This window comes from Struthio camelus, chromosome 7 (genome assembly GCF_040807025.1).
Source record: "Struthio camelus isolate bStrCam1 chromosome 7, bStrCam1.hap1, whole genome shotgun sequence".
In the NCBI taxonomy this organism is placed as follows: domain Eukaryota; kingdom Metazoa; phylum Chordata; class Aves; order Struthioniformes; family Struthionidae; genus Struthio; species Struthio camelus.
This window is the reverse complement of record NC_090948.1, coordinates 18453255-18480562: the sequence shown is the minus strand read 5'-3', so window position 1 is coordinate 18480562 and position 27308 is coordinate 18453255. Positions and strand designations below refer to the sequence as shown.

The following is a 27308-nucleotide window of genomic DNA, read 5'->3' as shown; positions in this document are numbered from 1 at the left end:
ATGAATAGGAGTGCCATACCATATCAGTGTGTTATTATTTCTATATATCCTATTCTGAAGCATTCGTTGTTGTAGTACAGCATTTAAAAGAGTTATTTCGTAAGTCTGAGGTCATAAAAGCCTGCATCTTTATACTCTCAGGGTTCAGTAGGAGAAAAAAAATCTTCATTTAGTAGCATACCCTGGGGTTCAGAATAACTATTTCTACTTTTTGGTCATCCTTTCAGATTTAAAATAAAAAAAAAAATACCTAGGGAGAAGTGAAGGAAGCAAGAAAATTTGATAGAGGCCTACATTTAAGGAAATGCATATATGTGAATTTTAATATTCACGTCATTGCAGTAGCGCATAGTAGGCTCACTCATAAACGATGATTCCTTCTTCATTATGTATTGTTCCAACAGAGAACAAGGAGACGGTTACTGCCTTGAAGAAGTTACAATATAAAAAAGTTTTGAGATTCAGGAAAGTTTTGCTCTGATAGTTTAGAAATATATGCACAGATGATAGTTCTTTGAGAGTTTTCATTTCTGAACACTGGTAGGTTTTGCTAATATCTGGAGCACGGACTTGGACACTTAAACCTTCTCCATGCTACAGAGATCTGACTGGGGTTTAGGAGTGCTACATGTTTGAAGGTGTCCTGTTTGTTATTGCCACAATATTTTTGAGTCAGGAATATGTTTATAAACAGACTCATGGCTGAAAACACGGTTCCTATGAATTTCGTACTGTTTGTATTTTGAAACTGTTGAAAAGGTATATATTTTTTGCCCAGCTTTTGCTATCAAATGTTCATGTTGCTTAGCAAATAGCTTTCCAGGGTAACAGAATGTTCTAGACGGAAATTACAGATTTTTAAGGTATCTTTTCCTTAAGAGTCGTGGTTTCCTTCAAGCCTTACTCTTGGTCTGGTAGTTAGCTTTCTTCGCTCCGCTCTCTGGTGAATTTCCCTTTTTCTGAGAAACACCCTCAAGGTATCATGAGCTTCTAAAGAAGTTTTAGAAACTTTTTTATTCTTGGTGGAACTGATCCAGCTAACGCTTTCCTGAATATTTGTTCAAAGGGTAAATATATTTGTTCGAGCCTTGTCCAAAGGGCTATGATAACCCAGCTCAGCTAATGAGGTGCAGACCCATGTATGTACCCACAGAGATGCGGAGACATCCACCCGCACTCCCTTACTTTGTTCTTACGTTCTTCCCTAGGCCCCTGGTGCTGGCTGATATCATAAACGTCATATGACCTATACAGACCTTTGATCTGACTCAGCATTGCTTTCCTTTCAATCGAAGTAAAGCAATACTGAACAATATTAGGGTAGAAAGAAATGCTGTATCAAATGAGAAAAATTGTCAGGATTGTAGAGAATGAATTTTCAACCTGTGCAGCTAACTCCTGGAGCTATGCCACAGAGATGCGTTTCAAAACGGTCTTTGTGCAGGGTTGTGGATGAACAGCGTTTCACTTGTGTACAGAAAGTGGGGCTTTCACAGAAACTAGCTTTCTATCCTGTGGACTCTGCAGGATGCATAATAGGTAGAGACATGTGCTAATATGCTGGTTTTTACATAGTCTGGTTTTAGGCCATTTAGATCTTTAAACCTGAAGAGTTTATTCCCATTATTACCATATCCACCTTGAAGATGATGGAGAAGTATTGCTGGAAAGGCATCATTTGTAAGAGCTCCGGTCCGTGACTTGAAATTGGCTACATTTGTTATTTTCACTGTTTTCTTAGACTCAGTTTCTTTCCCCTAAAGAAAGCTAAAAAACAGTAGTACTAGTGTGATGGTGATGTATCATACATATGTAGTACTACTTTTGGTTAAAAGCTGAAATGGTTGAAATTTTGGTTTCATCTGTACTAATTGGAAAGGGATTACCTAGCAGAGAATACCTGGAACATGTTATGTGTGCATTGAACTTGTATTTTATTAAAAAGATAAAATAATGACAGGAGTTATTTGACTTTGACATTTTTTATCAGAGTATATTTAAGTCTATCTATTTGTGGGCTATGTGTAGACAGAAAAAAGAAGTATTTACTGGGTTAACTAAGTATTTACTTAGTTATGAATCATTTGCTAAGTGTTATTTGGTACCATTCATGTAAAAGTAGTGTATCTGATAGTTCAGGATGACATCTCAGGCAATATAAACAATCTTGTTACTTCTGTGATCTTGAACTATAATATCTATTCATTAAAGCACTGGTATGGATGTGCCTTATACTTCCTTGAATTTCTTCAGAATATTATTGTTTGAAGGCAGAGGAATAAGATAAGAAAAATAATATACTGATAAACCTAACTAGCTATGACAGATAGATAGTCTGGGATTTAGAGGCAGATCTGATGACTTTTATGAAATGTACAGTAAGGCAATGACATGGTAAGGTATTTTTAGGTTATTGTCAATGCTCTGAGAGAGCGTCATGAAATAATAAAAAGCAGTGAAACTGGACAGTAAGGAACTAAATAGGAGAAATGACAGAGCTGTGGTAGCAGGTGTTGGGGGAAACTGAAACATCAGAATTGTGAAGAGGAAACCGATACTTAAAGCTCCATCAAGGATATCACCGGTGGCTACCTAAAATGTGGCAGTGACACAGGGTGGAGGAGAATGGAAAGCGAGAAAACTAGTACAGAAACTGTAAAAAACATAAAATCTCTTTTTTTCCCCAGGACTCTTGACTATTAGGAACAGCAGGAGGTTGTCAGAGCTTGAAGAATCAAGCATGGGTTATGGAAGGACAGAACAAAATGTTTTAAAAAGCAGATTCAGGCAGTACTGCTCCATTGTCGTTTTTAAAAGTAGTCTCAGCCCAGACCAAGACAGCTTTGGGCAGAGCAACTGCACTGCCTCCTCGTGCTGCACAATGTCCTTTCATCCTTCTGTCTTTTAGATGGTTGATAAAATAACCTGAGAGAGATGGTCTGAGTAGTCCTGAACTGTAACATGTGGAGGGAGCCTTATGCTACTGTCCACAGGGCCAGATGATGGCCATAGTCTGGCCTTAAATCATTTTACCTCTTCAAGAATTCTCGGCATATCTGAATTTTACTTCTAAGAACTGTAAACAAATGTCAAGTTTTTAAAATCACCGTGTGTTTACACTGTGCAGCAGAGCATGGTGCCAGGAGCTGGTAACAACTGAGCAGTTTCTGGGACAAGACGTAGAGGAGCTGCACCACGGGATAAGGTGTTTTAGCTGTGGTGTAGTATCCAGCAGAGCAGCTCTCCTGGCTTTGGTCGATAAGCTACATCTCTGCTTGGTGCTCGCTCATCAGGCTCTACCCTGTGCCCCCGGCAAGTGAAAAGGCACTCTGAAACACCGACAACCAGAGAAGGCGCGCACAGAGGGTGCCTGTGACTCTTAATTTGACTGTCATAATTATGTGCATTAATTTAGGTGGTTACAGATGATCTTTCCACAGAGGCCCTCTGATGTTACGAATCAAGTGTTGCAGAAGTGTTAATATCATCCCTTGCCTAGGTGAGCACAAGTGCCATCATGCCAGTGTCTGTGTTGTTACCCCCGTAGCTGTTATTTCCTCACACTAGCACTGCTGTCGGAAAGGAGGATTTATGCAGGAGGGACTACTAAACAGGTATTCATTTGCATGGTTAATGTGATTTCTACTCTCGCTTGAGGCAAATCTTTCAAACATATGTTTTTGGCACATGTAATAATTCTATGGGTTACCACCTGTAGCTGGGCAGTCCGTTGGGTTTCAGCTCTTGAATTCTGTTACAGGGTTCGTTGCACACCGAAAGGGCTGCTGCGGCGTTGCTGCCAACTGCAGCTCATCGTTTGCCAGGCCAGCTGCGTTGAGCCGACTCTCCTGAAGCTGTTTCAAGTGACTGGTTGCTACAGGCACCAACTGTCTGGCCAGCAGCTGCAGCAAGCCCTCCCACCGCAGTCCCTTCACTTCTTGCATCTCATCTTCACGTGTTTTCTCTACCCTGCCTGTCTGGCTGACCCCGTTTTTAAGTATTGCAGTCATATCATGGCTTAGATAGTTCTCACTCTTCCACATGTATCTTATCTCAACTTTTTGCCTGTTTTCTTTTCATTTCTGAATTCAAAAAGATCTAAATGAAAGAGTTTAATACTTTCCTTTATTGTCTTACAAATAGTGAATAGATGACCTGACATTACAGGAAAAGCATATGAACTAGTGAATGAAGTGCTGCATGCTCATATAAAAGCAGAAAAGGGTTATGTTTTCACTCGTTATCACAGAGGCTAGTCTGCAGTGAGAAGAATGAAACGCCTCTCCTGCAGAGAGCAGAAATGTATGTGTTGATAACATACAGTAAATTAAATAGTGTATTTCTTTCAAAGAATGAGAGGACTCCAATTTAGGAGTCCTGGAGCAGAATGAGCTAAGACATCTGTTCTGTTTTCTGCATGGTGTGTACTTGAGCTGGGACACATGTGGAATTCAGCTAAAGCAAGATTATAAATTAATAGTTCTTCACACTTCATTGCTTGAATGAGCCAGAAGTTATTTTCTTCTGATTTCTGAGTCCCAGGTGCGGCACTTTCTGACTACCAAATGCAATTTTCTAAAAGGGAAGAAAGACCAGTGAATTGAAACTACAACAACCTGTTCTCTGTGGTCTGAGAATGGTCTTGTAATAGAGAAAAGCAAAGCAAATCAACTGACAGGGCGGAGGAAGAAGATCCTTTCAAGATACATGACGATGGTGAAGACCTGGTTTGTGAATCAGGCAGCAGCTTCCATTCCTGATTCTACTCTGGCTTTGTGTGTAAACATACACAGGTCATTTGAGCCTCTGTCTTAAAAACACGACCTTAAATTTTTTCTCTTTGTTTTTTGGTACCCAACTGGAGTCGCTCTGGGACTGATTTGCTATTGATATTTAGGCTGGTCTACAGTTCTAAAGATAAATGTTTCTATTTTCACTAAAATTTAGTGAGATTAAACTGACTGTTACAGACCTGGACTTTCCCTACAGCTGGACCAGCATACGGTTTTTCCTCAGAGGCTGATCCACACTTACTCTTGAAGGAGGTTTAATATATATCTAGTATTATTTAGCAGTACTCTATCACACTAGTATCGATAAGAGCCTGTGATTTAGCTTTCTTAATGTCCCTAAAAATGAGAATAGTGTTGCCAATATTAAAGAAAAAATTTGTATAATTATGCTATCAAAACCACCTGGAATGGTATTCCACAGATGGCTGGGTACAGATAGGCTAACGTGAAAGGAGGGCGGCCAAGATTGAGTCTAAGTCTAAAATTTTCTCGTTTAGAAGTTGTCCTGAGCAGAGCTCTAGACGGGGAGTAACGGAGGATCACAGCGGGTTGTAGTTATGTTCCTTCTACACAGCCTAGAGGCAACATATGGCCCTCAGAACGACAAGAACTAAAACGTTGTCAAGGTAGTTTCCGCTTAGTATTGCGCCATGCTGACTTTTGATTTGCTTCCATTGCTATGTGGGAAGTAGTAATATACCAGAAAATATTTGGATATCAGGACTCCGTCAGAAAATACAAACTTATATATTCTCAACTTTTGAAAGAAGTGTATTGCAGCAAATTGGACCTGTTTTTCAAAGACTGAATCACTGTTTTATTTACAAACAGGCTTCGTAAATCTCTTGTGACTCCCAGTGATTCATGTAGATAGGTACCTGTTTTCTATCTGCATGTACTACCAAATGCAGTTTTTAGCTATATATTATATTATATTTTTGGCAACCAATAAAGGCTTGTAATCATAGTTATTTCCTGTCAACTTCATTTAATATCTTTATACAACTGTAGCTGATGAAACTGTGTAGTAAGAAAGGCCACTGAAGTAGGGACTTATTAGTTATTGTGTTTGATTAAAATGTTCTTCATTTAAAATTTTTATGGGGTGCTACCAGGAAACATGGAAGGTAAGACTGTTGCCTCTCATCTCTGAGAGCTTGTATTAATGGTGAACTATAGCAGGGGCTGAACTGGCAGGATGTGCGTCTGTCATGATCTAAAAGCCGTGCCACACAGGACTGAACATAAGGTGATATACCTTGCTCCTCAGCTGGCTACCAGGCTAGCACCAAGCTAACCAAGTTCAAATGGCATCCGTACTAGGTTTGGGTTTTGTCCTGCCCAAAACATCATTCGGGTAATTCCAGCTTGTATCTGAAGGCACTACTAAGAAAGAAAACAATTTTTCTGAAGGTATCTTCTGTGGGGTTGCAGTCATAGGAGAATGTGATGTACAGAACTAGTTTCTTCCATGTACAATTTTCCTTGTACACTATTTTCAATATAAAAGAGAATCACAAAATACAAATTCACTGTTCATCTATGGGAAAGCATCACATGTTATTTGACTTAAATCCTGGAGAACATATTCTGCCAAGATGGCAAATCTCAAAAAATTATTAAAATTTTGCTGAAGAGGGTTTGGATTCACTCTATGCTAAGAAAAATACCCAGTTACAGATCCACAGGATTGGAACGTGTCTGTCTGTCTGTGTGTTCTCCTGACTGCATACTTTTCTTAACATAAACTGGGGAGCTGAGATAGGGAAGGTGCCATGACTGTGGTCCAGGTTCAAATCCATGCTGTCTGTAATGGTGCCATGAGCTTTTACGCCATGGTCTTTCTCACTCTTATACTTTCTTTCAGTGCTAAGTTTCGGCAAGGCACTTCTAAAAGCGTTTTAAAATACCAGTTTTGCCAGGCTTTGGATTCAAGATAGCATGGTGAACAGTTGCAAGAGATAGTTGCAAGATAGTTGCAAGAGCAGAAGTGACCTTCCTAGAAGAGCTTAGGACACAATATATGCTTAAGCTGTGAGTGGGTCTTTCCTCCTCAAGCAACTCATGTTATGCAAAAGTGTCAGTTGCTCATGACAGAGTGTAAGAGAAACTGCTGTAAAGAAAGTGTCTGTTGCCCCCTTTCTGCTGCAGGCGGAGTATAATTTCTCTGCTGCTGTAAGAGGAAGCAAGATGGTCTTGCTCTGCCAAGCAGATGTTCCCATGTTCCCTAGATCCTCCTGTGACCTGGGGAATATCCCAAGTTAATTCTAATCAGCAGGCAATGACTGCCTCTGTAAATATTTGATGCCTGGCTAGACTTTTCTCACAGATGGGATATTTTGCCTTTTCATGCTAAAAATGAGTAAATAATATATAAGAACGTGTTTTAAAGTCAAATTCATACGTTTTTTTTTTTAGTTGGAGTGTATACTGCTGCCAAGAAAGTGCCCTGTAGTATGTTTCTGTGACACTAGAGTGGTTATCTTCTGGAAACCTCTTTTGATCTTTATAAGGTATCATTTTTATTGCTTGGGAGATTGTTGAATTAAGAGGATTCTTCTAAACTTGCAGCCCTGGTCTTCTTCAGGTTTCTGAATAACTAGAGATTTTTAAAGTGGCATTTCAGCTATACCAAGAACTAAGAAAAGTAAGGAACAACATCTGCATATTTAGACTTAACTTAAACCATTTTCCTGAGTCAGCACTGCTATTTAAAGGTAAGAGGGTAATTTAAAATGCATTATGGAATATCCCAGTGAGAGGGGCAAACCTTTCCTGCTTGCTGAATATCAGGATAGAAGTCACATACTACTATTGTTTTTTCAGCTTGAAACCTTTGCTGGGGTAGAATGGGAAAAGATTTCTGTACTGCTGCACCTCACCTCACAGAGAGAGCAAAAGCTCTATAATCGTCTGCCTTATTTATTAAGGAACCAGTCTTCACAGAAATCTCATTGCTTTTAATAGTACTAGTCCCTTGATATTAAACTTTTTGGTTAGAGAAAGTAGTGCACAGAAATAAAACAGAGAAGCCAGAAATTAAAATATTTCATAGTGAAACTGAAAATGTCATGTTGCACACCCTACCTTTACTACCTAAGAGTACCTTTAATAGTAAGAATACCCACATAAATCCCCCCTCCCTGAAACAGGATTAGAAAATTCTCTACATGTGAAATTTGAATGACATTACACTCTCTCAGCCTATTATTTTATTTCCTGACTTTTCCATTGTTTGATTCTTCCACTGACCTATTGCTGTAATGTTCATGCACTTAATTTTCTTGTCTGTTTAAATGTAACAGAAGACAACGCAGCATGCTTGCAAGTAATTGAATCTTAATGATTCTGTCTAGAAACATGGACAATGAGTTAAAAATGCACAAAAGGAGGTGTGTAAATCTCTGTCAGAACTCAGAACTAGGACAAAATCAATCCTGCCAGGGGCGACCTCCTTGCCCTTTGAACCGTTGTAATTTTTGTTGCCTTCAAGCCGGGGCGGCCCCTGGCAGCGCAGGGGGCTGCCTGGCAGCTGCAGCAATGGTGCTGCGGGCCATTGCCTGGCCAATAATCTCCACAGTATTCTCCTCTCCTCAATGCATGCACCTGCCATGCCCCTACAGCGTCAAAGCTCACAAGTGAGATCTTGGAGAGCAACCTGATGGCTTTAATCTACAGTGTGGTTTTACAGTTTTCCATATTATCTGAAAGAAGGATTTCACTTCTGTTGTAAACATGGGGAAATACTATTATTTCCATTTTGCAGATGGGAAAGGAAGCGTGGCATGCTGCAATAATTTGCCTAAGTTTACTTGTGAAGTCTGTGGCAGAGCAAGGTCTCAACCCGACCTTTATCAAATCGATTTAGTGCTGATTAGACCCCTTCACTCCAAAATATTTTGCCTTAAGAACTCTCCCCTGGCCAGCTACGAAGGCACTAAAAGGGGCTGCAGTCCTTAACACGTGATATTTTGGCCTGGAGTAAGGGTGACTAACTTGTGTATGGTGTTTAAATGTTGATAGCTATAGAAATGCTGAAGAGCGAATTTTCCAAATGAGGTTGTTTGTCTTCCTTAATGAAGGAATAAAAGAAAAAGGCGGGTGGAGGGAGAAAGATGAAAAATAAGTTAGTGTGCAATGTTTCTAGATCTGGCAGTTTGCATTATGCAAGTGCATACATTTCAAGTGGAACATATCAGCATTACAAAGATACTTTTCTGATATGAAATGCTCTTACAATTCAGAATTTATTCATATGTCTCAGGAACAGAGATCTCTGTTGCTTGGAAGACAAGAATGAAAAATTTCAACCTAGAGTTATCTATCTCATTAAAAAATTATGAACAAGTGAAAAATAAATGTTAGAAAGTAATCTAGCAATCAATCTTAGCTACACAACATTTATCTGATTTATGAATAGCAATTTTTTTCTGCATATACGATAAATTTTTGGTAAAATAAACTAGTGATATTTTTAACAGCAGCAAAAAGTGATAGATGTTTATTTCAAGAAAAGGAACTCAAATGCTGCCCACACCCTAATTAAGCAAAGCTTGTAATTATACACTCCCTGTCACAATTCACTTATTATCCCGGGTCTTCCGTAATTGCATGTGGCCATATACAAATGATAGTTGCAAGACCTGACACTTCATATCTGATTTGTGGGTGCAGATTTCCTGTTTACCTGACAATCTGACACAGCTAGAGCAGGCTTCTGACCTTGCACATGCGATAAAAGGAATGGATTTGGTAATGAAAGATTCCAGTTTTGATTTTGGGAAACTGTCCCTACAGCATATGGGCTGACACCAAAATTTATTTCAGGTTTAGTTTGGGATACATTTCTAATTGTATTAGCTATAAAGAAGACCTTTTAATTTCATGGTCCCTGGGAAAGTGAAACTTGAGTAAGCAGAAAGTATTGTGAAATAGTTTCTGCATAAACATCCAATGCTAACGTCTTGAACTATCTACGCTGAGGAGACTGAGCTGTAACTACATTTCAACTACATTTCTTTCTCAAGATATGCTTCCAAATTATGGGTGTATATAATTTGATTATAGCTTATCTAGATCAGACTTGCTGCATACAGCTTTAAATTCCAGTCTTATTTGCACAGCTTATTAGTAACAATACCAAGAGAGCATGTCTGGAAAGCACTTAAGCTCCAGTATTTGAAATACCTGTGGCATGAGGTTGATTTTGATACCTGCTCCCTCTTAAAGCGTGCTCCTGAATTTAGTGTATTGTTCTAGATGTTTTTCTTCCTGGAAAAAAATTTCAAAACTGAATAAATCAGCTCATGGCCAATTTAAGTGAGAGGTTTAAAACCTGGGAAGGTCTGTTGTACTGCGGTTCTTGAGAGTGAACTTGTTCAGTGTTTGGGAGTTTTGGATGTCTCCGGGCTATCAGGGTGAGAGTGTTTCAACCAAGTCTGATGTGCAGAGTGAAAAATAGAAAAGCACCTCTGTAGACACCTAGGAAGGACTTCTAAACAAATCTCAATATTTCAACATGGAGTCAGGACCCTTGGAAACTTAATAAAATGTGAGAGCAGTTGGTTGCACAATCCTTGCAGCCAGAGCCAGAGGATGAGTTTTTGGGTTTGTCCCTTAGCATGCTGCTGTCCCTTGTTCAAGAGCAGCACTTGCTCTCTTCTATTATTATTCTGGGAAGCTTGGAGGGAAACCTTTCATTATCGCATTTTGCTGATAGGGCAGTAGTAGGGAGTGGTCATTGGTAATTTCACTACTATATTGCCTAGCTGCTCAGAAGCAATCTAGATAGTGCTGTGGCTTTAAGTATAGAGGAGAAGTAGTTTACATTAGGCTGTCATTAGGCTGTAAAAGCCAATACTAATTGAATTAAAGAATATAATGAGAAACTTTTTTTAAAATGTCTGGTGCGAAAAAAGTTCATTTCAGAGTATTTCAAAACAGAATTACTACAATAAATGCTTCCCAGAGAAAATATTTTGTCTCTTTTTCGCTTCTGCTACCTTGTCCCACTAAAGAGCAGGTTCAATACCGAAACAGAGGGAAAAGTGCCTTCCATTGAGTGTGTGGGCATGTTTAGTGCAGGAGTCAGGGTGGTATACCCATACCTAGATGCAGCTTGCTCCTGGTACATCTGTGGGATCTCTTAGCAGGTGTAGAATAATTGCATGTTTTAGTTCACAAAGTATTTATAGCTGTCTACACTCAAATTCTTTCTAGTGAATAAGTAGAACATGTCATGTTACACTAGTGAGAACCAGAATGGGAAAGGCAAAGGGCTTTTGAGGGAGGTGCTTCAGGGTAACCAACTTCCACCCAAGCAAACGCCTGAAGAAACTTTTGCAGCAGGCAGGGACCCTTGCACCTTACCTGGCGCACTGGCTGCAGCCAGGAGAAAATGTAGGATTAGACAGTTGCTCTCAGCTTGTTTGGCAATTGCCATGTTCCTGCTTATCTATTCTTAGTGCTTTGATCCAGCATGGATTACCTGTGATATATATAGGCTTGAACAGACCTATTCATCTTGTCTAGGTGGATCAATGTAAACCTTCTCCAGTTAAACCATGCAAACTGTTTGAGCGCTAGTCACTTGGGCAAGTTTTGCACTAGCAGGTAGTAAGATGTACTAGAAACAGCTCTTAGAGTGAAACAGTTGGTGCTGGGGACCTAAAATCCACACCATGCATTTTAGGAATTTATTACTTTGGACTGGCTCTAGTCTGGCCTTTTGTCTTCTACTTGACAACAGAATTCCTACTAGAAAATTACAGAATTCCTATTAGAAAACATCTTTTCCTATTCCAATTTACCATGTGAGAATTCAAGGACTAAATGTTCACTTCAGTAGAAGCCCAACTCTTGGTCTCACATCAGTAGATTTCTATTGGCCCTAATTGTGTACTAGTTCAGACTCATATATATCACAGAAACAGAAGTCACATCCCTGCTTAACTTCACATTCATGCTCTCTACATTTCCTGTCAAAATGATGTCCCGTTAGACTTAATTACCTTGCAAGAAAGTCCTTTGGCATGTGACTTATTCATCTAGTTAATTACTAAAACGAACCTAGGACAATATTCACTTACATTCCGATCAAATTCTTATCAATAGGAATACGATTTTGATGTATAAAATGGCCCTCAAGTTCCTCTACCTTCTTATGAATAGGGTGGGATTTGCCAAAAAATTCTGGTTTTGTAAGTGGATTTCATGTTTTCCCAGCTAGGAAAAATATCTTACGTGAAATAATAAAAGCTGTTAGATGAAATAGAGCAACTCACTCCATAACAAAATGAATTATTCCTAAATTTATTGTCTCACAGAGAAAACTCTTTGATATTATTTTCTGTGCAAAATAATACAAGTGAATAATATACCTGAATATTAAGGCTATCCTTTTACATGGACTTGAATTGTCACAAAGTATATGAATACATTTCCTAACTGTTATACCTAAAGCTGCTTATTCAGTATTCTAATTAAATGAGACATATTAGTATGAAACTTTGCCTATAAATGTAGTAGTAATTGGAATACATCACCCACATATATACAGACCTTTCACTCAGTTCCCCGTAAGGGATCAATAGCAATAGCTGTTGGTCATTAGCATCTGCTTCCGGGATGATTGGGTAACTTAGACTTTTTAAATCTTGTTACTGGAATTTTGAGCCAGCTAATATTAGAGAAGGTATTCTGAATTGACAGCGGAGACTTCAGTGGCTTGGGGTTAGACCCTGATCTTTTTTAATTGCATGGGGTCTAAAGGGGTCTAAAGGGGTCTAAAGGGGTCTGGGTAAGCAGTTCTCAGTTTTGGCTCTGTTCTGTATTATAGGGCAATCTGCGACGCCCTTTCTGTGATATCCTTGTCATGTCACTGGGCTGATTTTTACCTCTCAAAAGCCTCAACGCCCAGTGTTTCCACAATAACATTTACATCGAGATATTCAACATAGCGCTTTGTTGATCCTAAATTGGCCCCTGAGCGGCAGATGAACCAATTCTGAAAATTTGGCCCCATACGCTGTACAGCAGAAGAGCTTTTACTTTCCAGAAAAAAGCTGAGCTTGTGCTTTTGCTGATATTAAGATTGTCCCTGACTGTTTTGAGGAAGAAGATTGTGCTGAAGCTGCTACGGAAGAGACTCTCGTCTCCTGACCTGAACCACAGTTCTTGTAAACCTGCCAGGGTCTCTGTCCTGAGAAAGTCCCACCTCAATCAGTTAATGTCCTTAACATGCACACGTTACAATTCCCATTCTTCCTCACTTTTTAACAGAGAAATTGGCAGCATACAACAGAGCATTAGTTGTTTCATGGGGATGCAGAAAAGAATGAGGAACTTACGGCTGATGCATTATTTTGAATCGGTTCAGCTCATACTCTGATATATTCTAAAAAGAGAGAAAACAAGTTTTGTTATTTTAAATTGAGATCATTTTGAGACCAATGCACTAAGTGAAATACATGACTTTTTAAATGGTGAACTAAGCAAGCACCTAAAAATAGTTTTTATTTTTGTAGCTCCATGGTTGTCTCATCTTGGTTAATGCTTAACTTCTTATTACTGGCATTTTGTAACACTTCTGGAAGGGAGGGAGCACACACTGTGTTGTTTACCTGGAATTTAACCTAGCATGTGACATATTAAATTATGCTGGTTAATGAATCATTCAAAAAGTGATAAGCAAGCCAATTTATATAGTCTCTTTCTAGCTCGCCACGGAATTTCTTTGTGTGTGGGGGGGGGGGGTTACTTAAATCACCAGATCAGTGTAACAATGGTTGAGTGGAAGATTAGTTTAACAATGGGTAGGAGACTACTAATATTAAGTCACAATTTGGTCTATTACTGTGCTAGGCTTTCGCATAACTCTTAACCCATGAAAAACTGGGGATGAAGAAAGAAAATAAAAAATTTTTAGTGTGTCTTCTTGCAGCCAAGCTTCTTAAGTCAATCTTTTAAGCTAGTTATTTTTGTTGTTGATTGATTAGGGATTTTCTTTCAGTGCAAAATTTCCAGTAAAATCTCTGCTGATTGTGCCAGACCAAGGGTGTATCTATATAGGTAATCGCATGGTTTTAGTCTAGAAACCTAAATGCCTTCTTTGTCACCACAGATTTCAACAGGGACAGATCAGGCTGAAAGCATGTCCATGGAACAGACTGAATTCTAACCCTCTTTCTATTTGTGTGTCAGGAAGAGGAAATTCGTCTTCTTGTTTCCTAAGCCTTCCTAGGCACAGCTACAGTGGATATAAAAATCTCTGGAACTGGTACTTTCCTGTGATTTAAGCCACGCTGAGTTAATTGTAATATGGTCGTCTTTAGTCCAGCTCTGTCTGTTTTTCTGAATAACACCCCATGCATCAGTCCCTTTCCAAACTATTCTGCCTTTTCGCTAACCCTCTCAATCAACTCGACAGGTGAATTGTCTCAGGCATACAAAATGAGACGCTTAACAACATGGATATGAGATGAGCAGATCAAGTGGAGAACATGTAAGGTCTCAGAGGAAACATTTCCTCAGTCTGTATTTATATTCAAGTGAATCTTTGCATTTATTTAAGTTCTTTTATATTTTTGTTGTGAAAATATGTCATTTCAGAGACTAGAGAGCCCTCCATACTTAATTCTTAGCCTGTAATTACACTGTAACAAAAAGCAGCTGCATATCTACATGTAGGGTGTATGATAATTAGCAGCTCATCTGGCAGATCCAGAAATCATCAAATTCCTGAGGAACTCTAAAAACTATATTGAGCTATCAGATTGGTATATGGCCCTTCTGGGCATTCAGACTTCATCACCAAATTGCCCCTGCAATTAAAGATTATCAATATTAGGACCATTTCCATCTCTGTTAGTTTATCTTCTAAATAGAGGCCGAAATTATGCCTTTTACTGTAAGGACTTGGTTCTTATTCACTCCCTTTTCTTTGCAAAGTAGAATCTGTAAACCTTTACTTGTTTATATTAAGACTGCTAAGGCAAAACTGCTCAGTGATTGCAGTAAAATAACTTATGTAATTCTTGCTGCCGTTCCATGCTGGTAGTCACTGGCATGCATTTCCTGAGCAGCGCTCTTCCGTAGTTATCCCTTCTGCACAGGCATGCGCTGCGCATGCAGCCAGATCAGACACTTTTTTACTGGCAGTTAGCGTAGCAGAGGAGGGAACGACGGACCCAGCTATGGAACCTTTCATACTGGTGGATGTTTTGGATAGAGTTTGGTCTTGCTTTCTTTTTTTAGGAGATAGCATTTAATAGCAGAATTAAACTGCGAGCCTTCCTGAAGCTTGAGGAGATTAGCATGTATGAGTCCCGCTGAAACTCATCTTTTCTTGTTGAGTATGCTCATTTTTGCAGAAAATTGTACCACTGATTGTAACCGTACCATTGTAACTAAGAGCTGCTGCTTTTTAGCAACAAAATTCTGGTCTTAGGAAAGAGAAGGAATTAACATTTCTGAAATTACGTGGTAGCTTCTGGGGGAGGATGAGTAAATCTCCAAGTTTTCCTTATCCATTGCTTCTGTCATTGCTTATGATATACACTGTTAGTGAGTCGTCCTGGCAAGAGCGGGATGTATTGCAAATGAACATATATGATAAAGAAGAAGTTAAAGTAGTTTCTTTCCTGGAAGGATTTGAATTGCAGAACATAAAAAGAGGAACTAAAGGGGCAGATTGGAGACACACTGTTTTTACAGTTAGAGTGTAATTCAGTAAACATAAAATTTATGTTCTCTTCGAACCAGCTGTTGATTTCCTGTCCTTTACTGGCCATTTCATTCACCTGACATCAACTTTCTTAGTAGCTCACTTATCTGCAGTAACCAAAACTCTTAGCTTGCAGATCAAGTAAGCCAGCTATGTTTGGTAGATAGCATCATGGCCAGGGAGAAACGCTGCAAGTGTTTGAGGTGCGTCTCACTCCCGTACCTGCAGAGGCACATCTAGGAGCTGAGCCTATCCTGCTTATCAGCGTGGACGCTGAGCTGTGCGAAGCTTTACACCAAAAGCAAAGAGCAGCAAAATTTCTAGCCGCTCTGGAGCTGCAGAGTCAGGAGCTGTAAGCAGGGTCGATGCATGTTTGTCAGGAGAGGTTTAGACAGACTCATGCCACGTGGACCATGCAGTATGCGCACAGTGAAGCGAGGCGTCCGAGGTGCTTCACAAACGGCCAGCATGTGCATGCAGCTATGCGCCTTGCATGGCGGGGGGACCTACTGCCTTTACAGACCGGGGTCATGCTGGGGATGCCTGGTGGGTGGGCAGGGAACAGTCAGCGTGGGAAGAGTCAGCAGGGTCCTGGTCTGAGGAAACAGGAAATGTGGTAGGAAAGCTAAGGGGAATGTGGCTCTTAGACATGATAAAATCGTGTAACACAGTGTCTATCATGTGGGAGTTTTACCCTCCCCAGGCTTAACACATGCTCCCTCTAGTTGTTGGAAACAGGAATACATTTCAATTTTTTAAGGAAGGCTTCAAAGTGGTAAATCTAGTCAGAAGTCATGGGACCCGGCATGTTTTGGCCTCCACGTTTACTTCAGAGCTTCTGGCATGTTTTCACACTTCCTAGCTAAGACTGTGCTAAGGGATATTTTTTATATAGTCTCTGCCTCAAAAAATTTAGCAGATATCTTTGAAGAAGGTTTTTGGTACAGATGGTTGTATGACAAAGTTTTTTCAATTATATTTTGAAGTATGTACAAGCACTTCTCTTTCCCTTTCCTTACTTTTCAACCCCTCCTTGTAGATAAGCTTGTAGATGACTATTCATGTATGTGCTACATATGCTATGTGCTATAGTATAACGAATTTGACTTCCTCCTTATTTTCTTCATTTCTTCCAGGGAGGTAAAGCCCCAGATTTGTTTAATGTAAAGTGATTTGATGTTGTTTTGGCAAAAAAAATGCAAAATATATTATAAAGGTTCAGCATGATGAACTTGTTTATGTTAAGACCATGATGGAATCTGCTTGTTGTTGATAAAAAGACCTGCAAGTTTCCAGAACAAGGAGGAATCTATTTCCTGAAGATCTGTATTTTCTTTTCTGTGAGGTAGGAATTTAGAATGTAAATAGAACTGATCTATATTCAGGCAGTCATTGTGAGTGAAAATCTGAAAATCATAGGCTTATAATAAGTCATGTTAATGATATCCTCTGTTAACTGGCAGTGGAGATTGTCCATAATTGGTCAGAGGGGATTTTACAATTCTTAGTAAAAATGTCCTTATAGAATATAAAAATACCCTTATGCAATAGGCATAAGATCTCAGTGCTGTCCTTCAGGAAGACAATCTGAACTATGGAGTTTTGCCAATGATATCTGGCAAAAACTGCCAGACTGTCTTAGACTGGGTAAATCATAGAATAAAATGCACAGTGGAAATTCTTTAGGTCTTTTTTCTTAGGTAAAGGAAAACTAGTGCAACACAGGACAAACAGCAAAAGACAAGAATGAAAAATAAGTGTCATCCTTAAAAATAAAGCTTAGTCCAGAGAGCATGACATAGTTAAGAAATATGTGCATATTGTGAACATGGTAGAACTGCTATTTTTGAAGTATTTATCCCTTTTAAAGTGTATAAAACTGACATCTAGTGGTAGCAAGAGCACTTTGTGTGCAACATAGCTTTATAGCAATACCAGTTTGCATAGCAAATTAACCAGCTGTAACTCTATTACAGGAAACTGCAGTCTCAATATATACTCATTTAGCCTAATCCAAATCATGTTTCTTTGTGTTACAGAGTCTTTCAAATTAAATCTGCCGCCTTTAGCAATATCGGACTTACGTGAAGCAAGATGGTGGTGTCTGCTCATCTTCACGCAGGCAGAGAGTCCTATCACATAAGTTTTGTCATGCTGAGGGACAGTTTTATTAGAGAGGAATAGGTTGGAAGAGATGTTAGGACTAAAATATCCACATCCAAAAAAGTGAGATAAGGGTTGAGGAATATCCACAGGGAAGCCAGAGGAGCTTGTTCTGCAGCTACCAATTTTAGACCTCTTAAGAATAACCAGAAAAACTGAGGCTTCAGAGCTGTGACGCATTTCTCAAGTGTGACATTACTCAAAAGTGTAAGATGCTCTAGGATGGGAAGCAGGACTCAGGTCTCACGTGATTTCAGGCAAGACGTATGGCGTCCAAATCAGCAAAGCATTCGGGCATGTGCTCAAGTCATTACCACGGAAGACAGCAGGAAATGCACACTTGCAAAAGTCTGCATTTAAGTTATTACCGTCTTTCTTTCCATTTCTCATTCATAATGTTACCGTAATAGCATTTTCCTTTTATATTTTCTTCTGTATTTTTTCTGGCTTATCACTTAGATTTTAGTGTCTTTGAAAAATTTTTTTGCAGTCTACAATGCCCACCGCAATGAGGCTTTAATTTTAGCTTTGCCTCTAATGCTATTGTATACATAATGGATAAATAACTAATAAACAGAAAAAAAGAGCAAAATGATGTCAAAATGAAACATTAATTGTTTAAAAATTGTCCTTATGAGTGCAATAGTCAAAGGATTCAACTTGAACCAAACATAGAAAAATTTAAAAGCATCAGTCAAGCCTGTTTTCCAGAAAATAAAATGGAAGAGATCAGCAGCAGAAGACTGGGGAAAGGCACTGGGATGGAAGACAGATTTGAAGGAAGAATGAAAGGAAGCATGCTCCCATGGAAATGTAATTAAAAGTGGGCAAAAACTAGTTTTAAACTCTTCTCAGTTCACAATGCCAGCTTTTGTAAATATTTCAGGGGTAAAACATGTTGTTCAAGGCTGAGGTGAATCACATTATGCTGCCGCTATCACTCCATCTCTGTAACTTTCAAAACATGGTAAATCAGATTTGTTGAACACAAATCTTGACATTCTGCAGTGAAACTAAAGTCGCAGTTATAGAAGTGGTATAAGAAACAGCAGCTGTCATTTCAGAAGCGACGGTCGTGTTTGTGTCAGAGCTGCTCTGTAAGGAGGAGATTACGTGTTAGCCATCCTGCCAGCCAGGGCTGGGCAGCAGACACTTGTCTCTTCTGAAGCTGGTAACCCAGTACCAGTGTTCAACAGTTTATTTTTCTGCAACAGTACCTCTCTGAGACCCTGCAGTTTATCTTATTTTAGGGAACTTCCTTCTGCAATGCTACCTAAACTGTACACATTTGAAGTTAGCCATTTTTACTTTTGAGAGAGCTCCAATGAAAGATTCAACTAGTTTATCCTTTGTTCTGTTATGTGCTACCTCGGATTTCCTCCCCGTTCAGTCTCCCAGAAGCTGCTAGCTCCCCCCTGGCTATCCAAGCCTTTGTGGAATCTGTCCCATCCAGTCTCACACATCAAATGAGTGGTCCCCTCCCTGAAAGCTGTCTATAGAAACAGCCTAGGTCTAAGACAATAAAGCCTGATCTGCAGCATAAATCTATCTTTTGACTGCCTGAATTGGGAAAGTTCATGCTATTTTTTCCTAGAACAGGGGTGCCCTCATTAGCCTCAGATTGATCTGATGGAACGATAGGAGATATTCCAGGGGTCTTTCAAAATTTTACTGTCCCCCTTCCTGGCAGAGTGATGTTCTGTGGGCTGACCTCTATATTTGCATGTCCTTATTGAAAGGACACGTACTGGAACGCAGAAAATAAAACCACTTCCCATGTCTACACACTGCTATATGTTTAAGCAAATTGAAATGGGTTTTGGTGTTTGAAAAAGGAAACAAGTCACCACATATAGAAATAGCAACTATGACCAATAGGAACGCAGCCTCAGCAAAAAAAAAAAAAAAAAAAAAAAAAAGCAGAGCCTGCTGCTGATGTGGACTGCAAGATTAGGAAGTCCTATTTTTTTAAGAAAGAGACTTGAGAAGAGCCAGCTGAAAGTCTTCTAGCAGAGCCATTTATCTCTAAAAATGTTGCATCAATTAAAACAAATTGTTTTGCAGGACTCTTCTCATTTCATCAACGATTAAGAACGTAGAAAAGTTTTTTGGCAAAATCAAACCACTTTGCTTTGATGCTTTTAATATAAGGTAAAAGGCCAAAATGAAGCACGTCAATGCTACTGCTTTAGTGGTTCCAAAACATTTTATTTTCACTTTTATGGAAAATTTTTACAACTATTCCTTCTGATCCAGAACAAATGGAAATGTTGAAATGTCAGGCTTTTCCAAAGAACAGAAGTTCCATTTTGGGCCAGCTCTAAGAATTAAAGGCTTGGAAAAATATTTCTACCTAGTAGTTAAAATGCCAGTGACCTGAGATCTCCAAGAAGCAGAAAACACTGCAGCAACATCCTCCACTTTGGACTCTGCTGGAAGCAGCACTGGCATTTTAGGACGTGACCTTTCCCATATTGAAGCAGGACTCCAGCCTAGCATAGGAACGTGCTTCACTGCTGACAAGTTTGGAACCCAGTTTAATAGTGGCACCTCACAGGATTCACAGTTAGCTTCTTTTTCTAATCTTGCCCTTCAACCGGGCCACATCTGAGGCCAGCTGCAGCCTCCAGCCACCTAAGTCTCTTCCCAATAATGGCACCCAGGTTGTCTGAGTCAAGCAGAGCCCTTTTCTTTGAGTCCAGCTTATTAAAACAATATATCTGTGCAGTTGTCAAAACAAGGCTTACCCTTAGCCATGTGGTTTGGGTAGCTCCTTTCTAGCTCATCTTTTCCTAATTAAACAATCTATTTTTGCTACCTGGTATTTCCTTACATTAGCAGACCTTTTCACCGTGGCTAAGTCTACCAGGCTCCTGCTGAAGCAGGAGTACAGGGACCTCCCTACATCTGGGAGAGTCTCCTGCTCTGACCAAAACTTTTGTGAGCTGAACCAGCTGCAAATTATTAGGGCTTTTAGTGAGCTGCTTTTCTGATGGCTAAATCAGTTGAGGCTGCTTGCCAATAGTTGGGGTGGGCACTAAAAGAAGCCTCTGTCTATAAAAGGAGGGGGAGAATAAACAGATAGTTGGTGGTGGGACTAGTGTTGCTGCTAGTGGCTATGGTGTCTTATGCTGTTCTGGCTTCTGTGTAATCTCACACTGAGACTGTGTTTCCGCTGCTGTTTTAAACCTCCTGCAGAGGTATATTCTCTGGGCAGTGTACTTTCTCCTCCATGCTAATGTGAGCAATCATGTGACAGGCTAGTTTAGTGAAGCTGGAAAATAACCCTATGAAAGAAGAAAAGAAGTTTCCATCTGGATGAATACAGCTCCTTCATGGTTTGGTGAGTGCAAGAGCTAGTAAAAGGGGGAGGTGGAAGGGGAAGTGTTGGCCCTCTAAGCAGCTATGAAAGTGCCCTTCAGATAATCTGATTTGTTTATGAGGAAACTGAGGAAGACAACGGTTAAGATGGTTGTGGTGTGTTGGCATTTGAATATTGACTTAGCTGGAAGAGTGTGCTCTTGGAGAATGTCAGCAGAGGCACATATCAGTGCAAGATGCTCTGTGCACTATGTTAAAAACAAAGTTCTGTCTAGTTTCTGGGTATTAACAGTTTCCATCATGCTCCCATGAGGGAGGCTGAAAAAGGCAACAGGAAACAGCACAGCAGGAATCAATTCTACAGTCACTGATAGGTGAGGCTGGTGGAGACCTTTGTTACTGGGGGAAAGTTAAGCCATAAGACTACTTAAGTGCTGCTATACAGAACAAATTAAATACAGAGCCTCCCTAGGTGTCTCAGGCTGTTTGGATCAATCTTGAAGAAATGCAGAAAGTGGAGGACTTCAGGCCCCCATTGTATAGCTAGCCCCTGTTGGCCAAGGGCCTGGGAACTGTGCAGGAATGCTCCCTGCTGACACTGCCTGCAAAGCAGCTGCCTTCTGCTTTCCTGCATCTGGACAAGAATTATAATTATATCAAAAAATGCTGGGAAATAGCTTAGCTTGAAAAAAACTACAGAAAGCATGTGAGAATTGTCTTGCCTCTCAAAGCAAAGCAAGTATTACGGCAGAGGCAGTCAGCGATCTTCAAACTGCAATAGCAATCTTAAGACCTTAGAACTTATCCATGAGAATCATCTGAAAGATTAAGAAAGACCAGATGCATAATTGTAAGCACATTAAAATTCACTAATGGAACTGAAAGTAGCTAAACTTATTAAGAATAAATGACCTTGGTGAATTGGAAACTGGATGGTGACTTTGCTTGTGTTTGGCAGCTCTGAACGCTCCAATAGCTGTCTGCCTTTGGTTTGGAAATAAACTATACTATAAGCTCCTTGCAGTATTTACATTAAACTAACAACTTTGTATGTCCATGTCTAAGTCTACTGAATTGTTTAATTTTGAAAGTACTCCCCTGTATACTGAGATAGACTTGCCATGTCTTCTTCCATACTGTCTTATACTCCTCATGTAGTGCTCTAGTTTCACTGTTTGGCTTGATTTAAACATCCCCCCCTTCCTTTCCCTAATTTGGAAACTGGAAAGACATCCTGTAGACTTAACTCTTCCCCTGCCTCAGAACACCATTAAATTTGTCAGTGTGCTTAAATGGTTTTAATTAAAATCCATTCTGGTCTAATGGAATAAACACTGTCTTCTGTCAGTGCAACATACCTGATGCTAATGCTGTTGCTGGATGATAGATTGCTGTGGAGAAGGCTCCAAAGGTGGAGAGGGACTTACCTGGAGAGGTGTAATGTCCTTTTGCTTAGATACTGTGTGCTAAAAAGATTATGCCAGTGAGAAAGAAGTAAGAGGCTGCTTTGAAAACTTCTAATCATCTGTTCTGGTATGAAATTTAACAATATAATGACCTGTTTGTCACTGGTGTGTATCAATTTAGTACGTGTTAACTATCAGTTGCATTTCAGTAGCAAAAGAGATCTGCTTTTGGCTAAGGGACTAATTATATTAGGATTAACAAAGTTCCTGGTGTTCATGGGCATATTTTATTTCTCTGTAAAATTAGTGCATAAACTATAATATCTGTATCTTCTCTAATTCTATATTGCTGCTTGATCTTTAAACTCAAATATTTTATTCATTTGGATTTTATGCTGAATCTGAGTGCTTGTTCAAAGGCCTGGGGCACCCCAACATACTTTTCATTCCCTCCCCTTAATATTCTGAGTCTTTGAAAATATTGGTCCTTTCTCTTCATGTCAGCAAAGTCTGTATCCACTTCTGAAGTTCCCAAAGCTCTTAAGCATTCAGACTTTATAACTTATTGTGCTGTGTGTTGATTTTATAGCATTAGATACCATTTGGAAATGGACATCAAGCAGCTGTTCTTGTCACTTTTGAAGTGACCTGTGCTATTTGTGAACAGGGCAATGAAGTGCAGGTTGTTTCTTAAAAAATCCACTATATAGTGGAACATCTATAAATGTATGTAAGTATGCTTCATAGATAAGCCTCTTTTAGAAACCAATTTCCAGTGATTTAAAACATGATCCTATCACTTGTATTTTATTGCCTAGCTGGCCAAATTACAGTAGTTGGCAAGTGTGGTTCTTGCAACGTAGGAAACAGATATATACTTGGTGTCTAAAATAGTTGTGTTCCAAGATTTTGCAAGTAGATGATCCAACAAGCTGTTGACAACCAAGATTAAACTTTTAAAAGCATTCTTGAATTTCCAGTGATGTACAGAAATCATTTTGTGTCCTGGCAGTTCATGAAATGTTAAACTTTAAATTTCAGTCAGGTACCATTTGACCATTTTGGAGCAGTATATATTTAAATCTATTGCCCAGTTCGTGTGGAGTTTGTGGGAGGGGAAAGAAATGGACGTGTGCTTTTTTCTGTTGAGCTCTGAAAGCTATTGAGACTCTTTGAATGTTGAGGTAAATTAGCTGAGTGATTCATAGGCAGAGAGCAAGAGAAGAGGTCAAAACTGTACATACAAATGTTCTTTTACATCCTAGTAGCTTCTGAAGAATCACATGGCAAAAGCTCACTTTGGGGATACAATATGCACATGTGAAATCAGTTCTACTGTTGTACTCCATTGTAATGGTATCTGAAAGCCAGTGGTGATATTTATACTAGCACAAAAGAGACTATTTGCATGTCCATTTCAAATTAGGCTTCCAACCTCAGTTGTCTTGTGGGAGTAATCCCTTTGTGGGGGAAGTCATTGCTTGTTGACTCTTCTCTGCCTTGCTCACCCACTAGCTTCTGACTAATATTGAAATTTAACTTTCAGTGAATATTGTTTTTGCTTATGTGTCACTTCAGATCCTTTAATCAAGGGTTTAAAGCAATTTAAAGTGCAGATTGACTGTCATGTTCTATTATCTACATGCAAAAGCAAATAAAAATTGAATGAGCATTGAGCATTAATATAAAAATCATATGCTGTGTTCTCAGTGACGCTATGGGCTCATGAAAATCAAGAGGCAATAATGGACAGTGTATGACCGTATAATAGCCATCCTTATGACCAGGTATATACACCTCTAAAATAGAGAAAAAGAACAGAAAGAGAAACACTTTTGACTTGAAGTGTCTCAGTTAATAAATGCTGACAAATTTGGCATCTATAGTAGAAGTTAATCCACCATTGGGTTAAAAGCACAGCTAATAACTCATATCAAATTAAGCCCTGCCATTTTATTTTGCTTGTAGCCACCTGAAAAGTCCTTTAGTAGATAAACTAGTCAATTCTAATTACATCAGCTTCCTTATTTTTTGACAAAAATGGCAAGAACTACTTGCCAACAAGCCTTCTCATGTTAACTTTAACAACTAAGATATTAGCAATGATTGTATCTCTTCAATTACAGAATCCAATTATTTTAGCCATTTCTGTTACAGTTAAAATCTAAACAAAGAATATAGGAAGTATCTTCTATTGACCCAACTTCTTAAACTTAGGCTTATCTACCTGATAAAGTAACATGGCCATAGAATGCTGTAGTTAATTTTTATCTTCACTTATTTTTCTCAATACTGTGGTAGAGGGAAGAATTCAGTTTTCTCTTCATACATGCGGACTTGGGTAAATAAAATCTTTCTCAAAATTTCTCCTTATAAATTACTACAACCCATAATGGTGTGTACCTCCTATATAATGCTAACAAACTATTTTATTTCTATTCCAGAAAAATAACAAGTAAACATTCCTATTTAAGTTTCCTGTAGTACTCTCTCACTCTACTTGCACAGCCAGGGAATTAGAGCAACATATTGAAACATCTGTTATGATACACCTGAAGTAAAGGTGTAATTTTTTCCCCCTCTTTTCCTGTTACATCATCTGCCAAATAAAGGATCATGGCATTCCCCCTTGTTATGTTTGTAAAATGAACACTGCTTCTTGCTGTGATGTATGAGGAAGATTTAATGCATAGCACATGCATATGCGTATATCAGCAGGTACACATTCCGATGATGAGTGTTGTGATGGTTGTGTTGACTGTCTCTCACTCCCCATGCTTATGGGGAGTGTCTGTGGACTTGAAGTCAATTTAGCATGACAAAAGTGGCTCTATTTGGCTTTATCTAATTAAAATTCACTTCCAATTTTGCATGAACGTGGCTTACTTCAAACTGAAACTCAACAAAGGCAAAAACATTCAAGAAATTCTCTGCCTTGGAGCCATATTTCATACTTCTGTTATGGAAATCCAGCTATTGCCTGTGAATGTTGGATTTTACCCATTTTATCTGTCCTGCCCAAATGGATGTTTCTCCCCTTTGGAATCAATGTGATGTTTTGGGTTATGACAAAGACTATAGGAAAAACTCCAGAAAACCTCCAATGACCTAATTGCTGAGATTCTCAGTTTCTTATGTTCATGAATTTATTCATGGGCATAGTCACACAAATCCTTCAAGACCCAACAGAAAATGTAGCACTACACTGTACAGTTCAAGAAAATTTAATTGGACAGGGAAAAGGAAGAAATGAGAACACTATAAATAATGCATGGTGGATGTCTAGAAAAGGAGTGGTAAGTTTGTTAGTAGAGGACTTTCTGGTGGGGAGGTGCATGTGTGCATGTCAAGACTAAGCATAACCTGGGGCTTTGGGTACAATACCATCATGCTTGCAGACTCTGTAATTTGTCCTTTCTCCTATTGCCTCTTTAAAATGCAGTGCTCTGTTTGCACAGATACATTGCAGGTACTCTTTGTACCAGCTGCACCAAAAACACTGCAGTGAGTAAGAGGTCGGGGTTTTTGTTTGGTTTTTGGAAAAACAGTCAAGAATTTCTTGCTTACAGTGTGATAGTGGCATGTATAGACCGTTTTCTAATCTGCTGTTATATACCACAGGAGCTGAGCAATCTAATGCGCAAATGAACTGTGGCAATATATGCTTCTGCCCTCATGGGAAACGAGATTCAGGGCAAGCCACCAAAAATGGTGCTAATGTCAACCTATTCCATGGGTAGGTGTGAGTAAAATAGGTTGTCAGCTATAAATATCAAATATACGTTTGTAACCTGGTGTTTGTAACTTCTTTAGCAACTGATTTGTACTATTTGTATTGTTACTTATTCCTATACTTTTCATGCATTCAGGTGGTTAAGCACACTGGCTACTTATATTATGCTGATCAAATAATGTCTTAGTAAATGGGGAAGTTAAATGGGGGGGGGAAATTTTAATCTATGATCAGGGCCATACCATGACAAGTCAACCCAGGGCAGCTGCAAGGCCCTGAACGTCTTTAACCAATCTTATCCTCTTCAAATTATTATCTGTCATGCCTATGTTGTAATAGCTACAGACAATGACATATTTGAAGGCAATCTACACTTTTAAAAATATCAAGGGATAAAAGAGTTAAACTGTTAAGCCAAAAATCCCAACTGCATAGAAACTGGTGGAAATAGAAAGAAAAGCACAAACTAAAAAACATTCTGCAGCAGGTCTCATGGATACTAATTAATAATTTGAAATACATGTAGTGGGAGTTCTGTTTTTATTTTCTTAATGCAAACCCAAACACTGCAGGTAATAATACCTAGAGGAAACCGAAGTACCTTATGAGGACAAGCTATGTTTCTCCATTTGCCACAATAATGGGAATTTTGCATAAACTTTATCCTTTGGTATTCCAGTCATTCAAATTCTTCTAAAGGCTGGTTTGGTGGGTGCTCTGGGAATTCTAATATCTTTCCAGCTTCTCTCTCTGAGCTTCAGTGTATGATGTGGTTTTTCAGCAATGCAACTGGAACTTCAGGCTAGGTTCTCCAATATTGAAGTCTGTGCTTAGGCCCAGAGCTGGCACTGGGAACACTCACTAATGAAAGATCTCTGCAATTATTTTCATATGTTTTTTAATGTGGGTGAATTCCATGAGTTTTTAGACATGGATAGATTGAAAAATATTTTAATAAGCTCTGCTGAGCCATTCTAGGAATGGCTGTAGGCTTTTGTTGCAGTATGTTGATAACTGAGAGGTTGTGCAAGTCATCTGCTGCTGATCATTTTAAATCAAAAAAAAATTACATTGAAACTACTCAGTCACTAAACTTGTAGTTTTTCAAAAGTTCCTGCTTTCTGTGCATCTTTTTTCTGGCTATATGCTTATTCAGAATAGATGATACA

General features: G+C 39.1%; 2 protein-coding genes across 12 annotated transcripts in view; one reads left to right on the top strand and one right to left on the bottom strand.

Annotated features, from left to right (window-relative positions):
* Positions 1-27308, bottom strand: part of BLNK (B cell linker) — a 103042-nt gene that overhangs the window by 58195 nt on the left and 17539 nt on the right. For 8 of the 11 annotated variants that reach the window (XM_068949982.1, XM_009677767.2, XM_068949984.1 and 5 more), the window contains one exon: positions 13142-13188. The exons of the other annotated variants lie outside the window; for them this stretch is intronic. In XM_068949982.1, coding sequence (XP_068806083.1) covers positions 13142-13188 — 47 coding nt within the window. The remainder of the gene's footprint in view (positions 1-13141; positions 13189-27308) is intronic. 11 annotated transcript variants of the gene reach the window in all.
* DNTT (DNA nucleotidylexotransferase) overlaps positions 20917-27308 on the top strand; it is a 151733-nt gene continuing 145341 nt past the window's right edge. The window contains exon 1 of the mRNA XM_068950000.1: positions 20917-21022. The gene's annotated coding sequence lies outside the window, so the exon portion shown is untranslated. The remainder of the gene's footprint in view (positions 21023-27308) is intronic.